This window comes from Akebia trifoliata, chromosome 16 (assembly GCF_017979445.1).
Source record: "Akebia trifoliata isolate Shusen 1 chromosome 16, ASM1797944v1, whole genome shotgun sequence".
NCBI classification, from domain to species: Eukaryota; Viridiplantae; Streptophyta; class Magnoliopsida; order Ranunculales; family Lardizabalaceae; genus Akebia; species Akebia trifoliata.
This window is the reverse complement of record NC_141390.1, coordinates 22,068,064-22,078,316: the sequence shown is the minus strand read 5'-3', so window position 1 is coordinate 22,078,316 and position 10,253 is coordinate 22,068,064. Positions and strand designations below refer to the sequence as shown.

Here is a 10,253-nt window from a genome sequence, read left to right as displayed (position 1 = left end):
AAATTTAAAGGATTTTGTTTTGACCTTAGATCATGGGGTCACCTCATTAAGAGAGGGATCCCATTTTTTAGGCCTCAAGAGCTTACATGTTAAAAGAGATGGACCTTCAAAACTTTTTTTTTTTAATGTGAGAAATAGATAGAAGAGGGAGATGGAGAGGGGAGAAATGGGGGATTATTTTCCTATACCCACCTTGATACTTGAATATCCTCCCTTCTTCTTCTTCGATAGAGGAGCCTTGAGTTCTTTGTAGAGAGTTGGGAGATGGTTGAGAGTTCTTGAGTTGAGAGTTAACTTGAGGGAGGGTTAAAGGTGTTGCGTGGGGATTTTGGTAGAGTTTTAAATTTTTAAGGGGACTTGAGAGCACAAGTTGTGTTGTGGAAAGATGAGGTTTATATAGAATTTAAAAATGATTTTTGAGAGTAAAAGGGTCTAACCCTAAAAAAAAATGAAAATGACATGAGTGTTGCTTGATTTTTTATAAATTTTTTAATTGTACGAGAGTAGAGATGAAAATTTTCTAGGATTTTTAGGATGGTGAATGTATGAGTGACAAGTGAAATTTTGATCAAGACATGATATGATGCGATTTGAAATGGGAGACATGGAATGATAGAAAGTTCCATTATTGAGGTAGAGGCATATGAAGAGGATAGAGAATATATAAAATGAGAGACATGAAATGATGAAAGTTGAATTATTGGTATGGAGACATGTGATTAACGTATGGATTTGGGTTTTGGATCTTGGGTAGGATTTGAATATGGGATTTTGAATTGGACCACTTAGTATTGGGCTTAAGAATTGGCTTGGGTGCATGAGGAAACTTGTCATGTAATGGGCTATTTAATAGCCCCTAGTCATCTTATCCTAAGCAAAATTGTAATTTTCATATATTTTGGCTCTTTGATGATTTTTTGGATTAAAATTTTTTTTTTGAGACTTTTTCGAATGGCTTGTGCAAAATTGGGGTGTCCATAGTACATAATTAAAGATGAGTATGACTTTCCACCCTCAAGCTGATGATCAAACTGATATTGTGAATTGTTGCCTTCAGACCCATTTAAGGTGCTTCACCAGTGATCGACCACATCAATGGACATGTTGGCTTCCATGGGCCGAATGGTGGTATAATACTACCTATCATGAATCATCTAAATCAACCCCATATGATGTTGTGTATGGGCAAACTCCCCCTACTCTACGTACATACTAAAAGTGTCGAGTTCGACTATAAATAAAAGTGTTGAATTCAACAGTAAATAGTGGTGAGTTCGACAGTAAAAATTGTGAACTCGTACCTTGGAGGCCCATCTACACCCATCACTAGGCCCATGTCCACATGTTATAGGCCCATTAGTTCAAGATCCACACGGTTTTGCCTTGCTATTGTTGTTTTACTTGTTCCAGATTCACACAATTTTGCCACAGCTGCGAATTCACTTCTTATTGAAATCTCGGATTAGTTTTATTTCAAGTAAATGGTTTATACCAAATAAAACTCTTTGGAGGCAGGCTGTATATATATATATATATAAGGAGCAAAGGTCTACAAAAGAGGCCTTGAAAAATCAAGAAAGTCTAAGGAGGTTTGACCCCCTCGAAGTGGTCCAACGCCGATTTCCTTCCTTCATCCACCTATGTTCTCTCTTCTAGACATGGTTTTAAAACTTGGTTTCGCGTCTCGTCTCATCCAGGCCTGATATCAAGTCGTCTCAAACGAATTTTCTGATATGTTTGAGACGTCTCGTGAGACCAATCAAAAAATTGAACGTGAGTCCTAAATCTCAGTAAAAAAAGTGACTCTGTGAGTTGGTCTCATCCACCTCCGATACCGAGTTAACTCGGGCAATACGTCTCAGTCTCGGACGAATTTTAAAACCATTCTTCTAATTGTCTTTCTTCAGTAATGTTTCCTAGATTAATGGTTTCAGTGTATCCTAGTTGCAATATGGAAATTATAGGATTTTTTGGCTTGAGGTTAAAAATAATACCATTTAGTTTTTTCTATTATTCTCTTAGACAATGCCTAGGTCAAGGGGAGCATGTTATCAATTTGAAAATATAGGGAGTATCTCTAAAACTGACCAAAATGTGGTGGGCATGTCTAAATCATCCGAAAAAAACATGAAACACGAAAGCAAAAAAGCCATTACCCCTCCATATTTTGTTGAATATTTGAGATTCTCGTATAAAACAGATGACATCCCCTCCCCTTAACCCCAGTATTCTCAAAGATATTAACTTAAAATGACCTAAATGTCTTCATCTTCAACCTCAAGCCAAAAACCCTTGGTATTTCTCCTTTGAACTCGGTTGAATGTCTTCAAACATATAAAAAAATTTATCTCCTTCAACCTTCAAACCTAAAAAAACAAGATAAGATTTGAAGTAAATAGAATTTGATGAAATTTTTGCATAAAAAAATTAAGGATTTTTTACAAGAGATTGAAGATAAGGTCGAATTGATTAAAAATAATAAATCCCCGATGAGAGGATTTATGTCATTGTTGTTATTCGTTCCTAATTGACGGACATCAAGTATTCACCAAAAATGGAGCATGCCTAGAACCTGCTTGTTTTTATCAATGGAGACGTCAAAGGTGTTGCCATCGATCACACTTACGAAAATTAATTGTCAAATCGCTATTGTTGTTGCTCAGCAATGGCATTAATTGAGAGACAGTTTCCAAACACAGCTTAAATTAACTTGTTTTGACAATATCTTGTTATCACATTTTCATCTCTACTTAGATGGGCTGATTTAACACTATCGGTGTATATTTCTTTTGTCAATCACTATCACATATGCCCACATTGTTTATCATAATAAGTTATCATTATATTATTGTAAGACCATCATTAATAAATTCAACAAGTCTATCACGAGAATAAACTATCGGTCCCATCATATTCTGAAATTATTTATATGAGTCATGATAATCTGACGCCCCCTCTGACATACCACCCTCTACGCCCACATCACAGAAACATAGATCATTTGCCTCGGGATACACAAGAAAAAGATTTATGATTATGCGTATCTTGATGCAAATCATCTATGGTTCTGTGATGGGGGCGTACGTCAGAGGGGGGCGTCAGAATATCATTGTTCTTTAATATTTGAGAAAATTGTAAACTTAAAAGAATTTCTTTAGTATTTTATTACATTATTTGTGTTCTTGTTGTCGTTATCTTTTTCTCCAACAAAATATATAGTCAAAGTGATATTCCCATAATATAATAACTTATCACACCAACGATCGGGAATGACCTGTTGATATCAGCAGGATTGAATTCTTTGTGTGGTCTATATATGATTGATTGCTCATGGAGAATGGCCATGAAGATGTTTTCCTTTAAAAATGTGATTTTTTAAGTATATGATTGTACATTTTCCTTGCAATTTATTTTCTTGCCCAAAATAATTTTCAAACCTGGGCGGGAAATTTTTTTCGTCCCCCCAGGAAAATGATTTTCCCGCCTCATGTTTTAATCGCTTACGATTATCTCACATCCCCAAAACTAAAAGCCAACTTATATTTTTCGAAGTTTTCCCAAGTACAATCAAGCAGTTGAATTCATTGAATTTATATTTCCTTGAGAATGAATTCCCTTCTTGTAACTTACTCCTATAATTGACCGTTTTCAATGTAGACTATGGTTTGGTTAAATTGAAGGGAGAGGATCAAAACTTAGTCACCTCTTAACATGAATCTTGATTGTGTGGGTATAATTCAAATAAAAATGTTTTCTAAATCGAGAGAACGTCCCCTACTCTCGGTTGGAAATATAGTATGATGACTTCTTGAGAAGTGAAATTCTTTCATCACCTTCTGAATGAGAGGAGTCAGTCACTTAACTTGTTAAAGCTCGGATCGTACACAAGCATTTACAACTTCAATGTCATATCCCAGCAAGGTCCATGAAGAAGAAAGAAAAAAAGAAAAAAACATGCCAATGTAGCTATTATGGCACCTTATAATCTACATTTCAGGGGTGGAGAATTTTCTGAATTCTAAAAGAGAAGATTATTAGACCATGGATAGCATTTCATAGTACAGGAAACAACTCATTATGGTAATGATATGGGTATCGTAGTTTGGATTCGACATTGAAAATTATATAAAAACCTGTGAACAATGATGGTCGTTGATGTTCTCTTCTTTTTTCTATTTGTATGGAGCCCCTCTTGTAGCCCACAAATAATTCGTCTGGGTATGTAAGTTTGAAAGTTTCCATGAATTATATAAATTGGTCAGTCAAATCAAGCATTTTCTTAAGAGCAACTGACTAATCCTCGGGGCACATGCAGCTCCCTCTATGATAAATCCCTGAAGGTGGCCTCTAAGGAGGGATTCAAACTGACTCTAGATGGTTAAAAATTAACTTCAGACTGCCCTTACGAAATGCTGCTGAAGAAGGAAATGGGCTTTTTAACCTGATTCTAAAAGCTTTTGGAGCCAAAGATCTTACTCAAAGAATAGAATGTAAAGTTTTGCACCCTTTATGCCAGATTATGCATAGAATTGAAAAGAATTTTGTTTACCTTCTCCTATCCTCCCCCACTGTCTTCCTAATATTTTAGAAGAGAATTTATAATTCTTTAGCTAACGGAAGAAAATAATAAATGAAGTGAAACTCCAAGAAAAAGAAACAGAGAAGAATAATTTGCTCACAGAATTGATTGTTATGAATATACACTAACTTGCAATTGTACAACCTTCCAAGAAAAAACCCGAATTTCATCTCCAGAACATTTCAGTTAAATCTTGACTGGGTGAACGTGTTCACCGTCCAGTTTGAGCTTCATGGCTTACACGTAGGGTCTGAACCAGTTCGCTGGATTACAAATGGCATGGCATTTTACGATTGCTCCAACAGTTTTCTTCCATCTATTTCAATCCAATATCATAGTAAAACTCGTCTACTTTCTATACTCTCTGACTCTGGTATTCCTTCGACTTCTCTTAATTTTACTTCTCTTTCTTTCTATTTCATCCCCTGATTGATACATGGGCACATAAGATATCCATCCGAGTGGAACCAAAGCTGCAAGAAACTGTAGTATAATCCCCAATGGCAAGCTTGAGTAATCAGTAGACGATATTCCAATCAAAGAAGCCAATCCAACACCCAAAAACCCGCTAATGATGGATGATAAACAAAGGGCTGAAGCCAAGAAAGAAGTGAGTGATCCCTCACACCCCGGAGGGCATAATTTTGCAAACAGTACTGAGAAAGGCAAGAGCCTAAATTGAGCTACCGTTTCTGCTATACCCGACAAGCACAAGACATAAGCCTCGTTGGAAACTCCGAGTCTGAGATTGATCTGTTTTACTAAGATCAGGTCTAGAAGAAGTGATGTTGCATACACGATCTGCACCGTACCTATTAGTTTCCTCATAGGGATTCTTTTCCAGTATCGATCGTAGAATACGGTTGCCGATAGAAGCATCAATTGGCCGACAACTTTAGACATTCCGATGATTGAAGCATCAAGCTTTAAGCAGTGAGTTTGGTAGCAAAATGTAGTTCCGGAGAGAATAGGAACCACAGCAATAGAAGCAACAATCCAATAAAGAGGAAAGAAAATTCTCTCTTCAACAATTGCTGTGATGAGGTTAGAGAATCGTTCGCGTAAATTTTCTGAGATGGACTTTTTTACAAGATAGTGATTTGATGGTCGTGGAAAACCGAGAGAATCCTCTCTTGTCATCAAGGAAATTGTGAGTTGAAAGGATAGTAGGAGAGTGAATAAAAGAAACATGGTCTTGGGTTGTTGGGTTTTGAGTAAGAAATGTCCACCAAAGAGATTGCCTAAGAGTGCCCCGGCAACAAGAACCATGAATGCGTAAGATTGGAGACCACTTATTTTGTGTTTTTGGCCGTATTCAGCGATAAGAGCGTCTTTTGCAACTTCTGTGATTGATGCCCCAAAGTTGCTAACTAGAATGCACACCATTAGTGTAGGAAGAGCTTCCCCCGCAATTGGGATCAATGCTACTGAACCCCAAGACAGAACCTGCAAAAGAACTGTTGATTTTGATCCATATCAATAACTTAAGCCAGAATGAATTTTCTAAATCATTTAAAAGCCTTTGAAAAGCAAAGCCAAAGTAATGTATCCATTTATTATCTTAGTTTCATAGGCCTTTTGAGTGAAAACATCTTAGGTACCTCATGGTATTAATTTAGGAGTTATAACAGTCGATGTTTTAATCATTTAAAACATCTTAGTTGTGACTTGATAGGAGATGGAAGATAGATCGTTCCTCCATGGGAAACTCCAATGCCAAAATATCAGCCAAATCAGATTATCATTACCATCTTAACCACAATCATGTTACTAGTCTGTCTTTTATGGTCTTCCCAATGACCCATTAGGATGAGAATGCAAGGGTGTTTATTATCATCCAACACACCACATGATTGTCAATGTGATGGGTAAACTAGATTCCAAAGCTATAATTTAAAAACCTACTAATCTCAAGTAAGAAAAGAAAGAGCCTAAACGATCAAAGAGAGCATATTTCATTTGTTCTACAACTAGATTGTTAGTTTGGTTTCCAAAATTTACATCTCAACCAAGACCAGAAGTTTCAAGGAACAACAGAAGTTTCAAGGCCTAATTGATGATGTTCATGAGAACTGTGATTGACTAAGGCCCTATTTGGCGCAGCGCTGCTTTCAACCAAAGTGCTCCTATGGAGTCACTTATCTTAGAATCACTCTAAGAAATGTGATTGCGCACGGTAAAGATGAGATGAGAAAATTAACCCTAGAAACAGGAATATTCCTCATTAACTAAGACAATGTGGGCATTTTTGTCCCAAAATCATGTAATTTTCACCCCGTCTGGCTTCTTGCAAAAGCAAGTCCAGGCAGCTTCGGATTCTGGTCCCTTGCTGCCTTGACTTTTGCAGGAGTCTGGAAGCTAAAAGCTACCCCGCAACATGCAACTTAAAGTATTCTGGTTCTGCTGATTCTCAAGAGTATTTCCAGCGCAAAATGTAATGAAACATTCTAACTAAAGTACCTAACTTCATATAATTCAACATATTCTTCAAAGTCTGTGCCTAATCTTGAACTTAATTTCTCGGTTTGATATTAACCTAAAATGCCAAATGAAGCAACAATAGGATCAAAGTTGAGCCTTCGACCGTTTCTCGACAATGAAATGGTTTTCTTGATTCTAAAGATTAAATGATATTCCCAAGACAAATTATAAATGAAAAACATTGACAAAATTTGGGAAACTTGTGAGTTTAGGACTGAGGAAGAGAAGACAGCACATCCCTGATAAATATTGCAATAAAACCTTACTAAAATTACATAACAGAGATTTCACCATGATATATTGAGTCCTCAGGATTATCTATAAAATTCACAGAATAAACTTTAAAAAAAAAAAAATTATCACTAATATTTCTGTTTGAAATCCATCTAAACAAACTGAAGCTTATCAAGAAGAAACAAATATTACAAAACTTGAAAAAAAATACCAAAGAAAAGGTAAAAGAAATCCAACATTAGCAGCAATAAATTAAATTATAGAGATTTCACAATGATATATTGAGTCTTCAATAGAATCTGTAAAATTGATATACACAACTTAAAAACTAGTATTACTAATCCTTTTTAGTATCTGAAATTTTTTCTTAAAAAAATAAAAATTGTAAAATTGAAAACAACAACTATTATGGCTAATCCTTTTTAGTATCTAAAATATTTCATAAAAATGGATAAATAAATCACAGAAATAACTTATTAAGAAATTAAAAAAAACTACAATTAATATTTCAGCTTTGAAGTCTATCTAAAGATAAAGAACAAAAAGAGAGAACTAAACCAACCTCCAATAGAAATATAAGGTATTCTGCGAGCACCACCAATGTATAGAGCATCAGAAAGGACACCATAGAAAGGCTTGGCAACCATGGGCAAGTTAGCTGAGTTCTGCACAAGTTGCAATATTGAAGGGTGTAGGTTAAGATTTTGAGCCATGTGGAAGTTAAGAGCCAACCATGGAAAACATCTGAACCCTTGTACCCAATAACCAAATCCACATAAAACCAACATCTGTTGACTACCCACTTTAGAAAAAGTTGTGTTTTTGCCATTTTTCTTCTTAATGTTCTTGTTTATGAGAGGGACTTGATTTGGGTTTAATATGATGGGTTTTAAGATATGGGTTTTGGGTTTCATGGGAATGTTCATTGAGTTTGATTTTGATGAGAGTTTTGGTATATGGTGGTGACAGTTATAGATAGAATTGAAGTTAAGAAGAGATGGTTTTCTTGGTTGTGGATTTTTGATTGTTTGGATGAATGGGTTTCTATTGGGTGTTGTTTTGTGACAGTAAATCATGATTTTGGTTGAGATTAAACTGTTTTAAGATCTGGTTTAAGAGAAAACTGGAGAAGGAAACAGAGGTGAAGTTCTTTCAAGGTCAACAGAGAGATAGAACTTCACAATGCTTAGGAGGGAGAGAACGAATATTCTAGAGTGGTGTAGCCGTGTAGAGGAGAGTGTGGGACCTAAAGAAAAAAAAAAATTGTGATGGGTCCCAGTCAAAAGATCTTCTCATTAGTTGGAAAATAAATTATTATTAATGAAAGAAAAACAAAACAAAGGATGGGTCGACATCCAATCTTATATAGGATCGAGATAGATGATTTCTAAGTTTTGAACTCTCCTCAAACTCATCTCAGCTTATAATATTTTTAAAATACCCAAAGTACCCTTTAATTGCAGGGAAAATATTGCCTGGCAAATCAGTTTCCTCTATTTTAGTATTTCATGAAAAAGTTTGAAGAAAATTATTTTATATTCTTTGAGTGGCATAGAAAAAAATTATTTTAAATTAACTTTTACCTTAAATATAAAAAAATCATGATAAAATTATTCAAAATTGTATATATATATATATATTATGTTAAGAGAATTTCCTTTCATAAAATGAGATTAAAAAAATTCATTGAACATAAAAACACTAAAATACCTTAGAAATATAATATTTAGGCAAGAGTTAATTTTCAGTGTTGAATTTTATTAATATTCAAAACCTTGAAAGAAAATAAAAAACAAGATAACTTTCATTATTGAATTTTATTTTAAATTTGTCAGAACCCGATAGCCATCCATTTCGAAACTTCGATTAAGTGAACGACGCTTAATAAGACTTTAAATCTTACTAACTTGACAAGGAAAGTGTTTTTCAATCAACAAAGACACTTTCCTTACTAACTTGGTAAGATTTCAAATCTTACTAAACGGTCCTTAAGATCAAATAGATTATCAAATTGGCAATCTAATATCACGTCCCTCTAGATTTTATTGAAAAACTCATTAAAAAAATTCAAAAAAAATTTCGATCTTTATGCAAGGTCTTCAAAATGGATAGATGTTGAACCCCCAAATTTAAAATCAAGATTTAATTGTGAGAAATAATTTTACGTTTTTTTTTCTAAAGTTCATAGAATTTTGTCCACTAAATCCCTTTGTAATAGGATCATGTTTTTTACATGCTACAAGGTGAGCTCAATGACCTTAATACCAACACCTACAAATAAAGGTGTAAAGCCAAGACTTACTATCAACAACTTACACATAAACGTGTAACATAGGCTTTCTACCAACAATTTACAAAGAAACGTCCAAACAATGTGGTCCGACTACCTTACTAAGTCAGTAAATTCACCCTTGCTAAGGTCCTTGGGCTCACCTTGTGACATCCAAAAATATGATCCGATGCTCCAAGGTTGCAAAGAACAAAATTCAATAGACTTTGAAAAAAAAAAAATAATTAAAAATTATATATATATATATATATATATATCACCACTGAATTTTAATTTTAAATTTTGGAGTTAGGTGGAACTTCAATAGCCGTCCATTTTCGAAACCTTGGATCAAGTCCAAAAATTATTGTTTTATTTTTATTTTTTTATGAGATTTAGAGGCCTGTGGTGTTGATTGCTAATGTGGTATTCCATTTGAGCAAAATGAACCCTTTGTATGGCTTAAAGTATTTACTAAGTTAGTAAGAAAAATATTTCCCAGAGGTATTTAGCTGGAGATGTGCAGGTCACAACTTTTTTTTTTTTTGTTCATATTAACTGTGACAAACCATGTGCAGGTTTCAACTTTTTTTTGTTGTTGTTCATATTAACTGTGGCAAACCATTCTGTCTTTTTCTAATTTTTGTTGTTGTCAAACACCGAAAAGTAGCAGTTTTCTACAGTAAATGA

The 10,253-nt window shown here is 34.5% G+C and overlaps 1 protein-coding gene across 2 annotated transcripts; it reads right to left on the bottom strand.

The window, feature by feature from the left end:
• Positions 1-4,636: 4,636 nt before the first annotated feature.
• Positions 4,637-8,517, bottom strand: LOC147382866 (putative folate-biopterin transporter 9, chloroplastic). 2 transcript variants are annotated; one of them, XM_086428939.1, is made up of 2 exons: positions 7,857-8,517; positions 4,637-6,036 (listed from the first exon to the last, which is right to left on the bottom strand). In XM_086428939.1, exons 1-2 carry the CDS (start codon positions 8,368-8,370, stop codon positions 4,928-4,930), a joined length of 1,623 nt encoding a protein of 540 aa, XP_086285065.1. In that variant the 5' UTR covers positions 8,371-8,517; the 3' UTR covers positions 4,637-4,927. The 2 variants fall into 2 exon arrangements, with proteins under 2 accessions (XP_086285065.1, XP_086285066.1); XM_086428940.1 differs by having other exon boundaries at positions 4,637-6,025; positions 7,857-8,264.
• Positions 8,518-10,253: the final 1,736 nt, after the last annotated feature.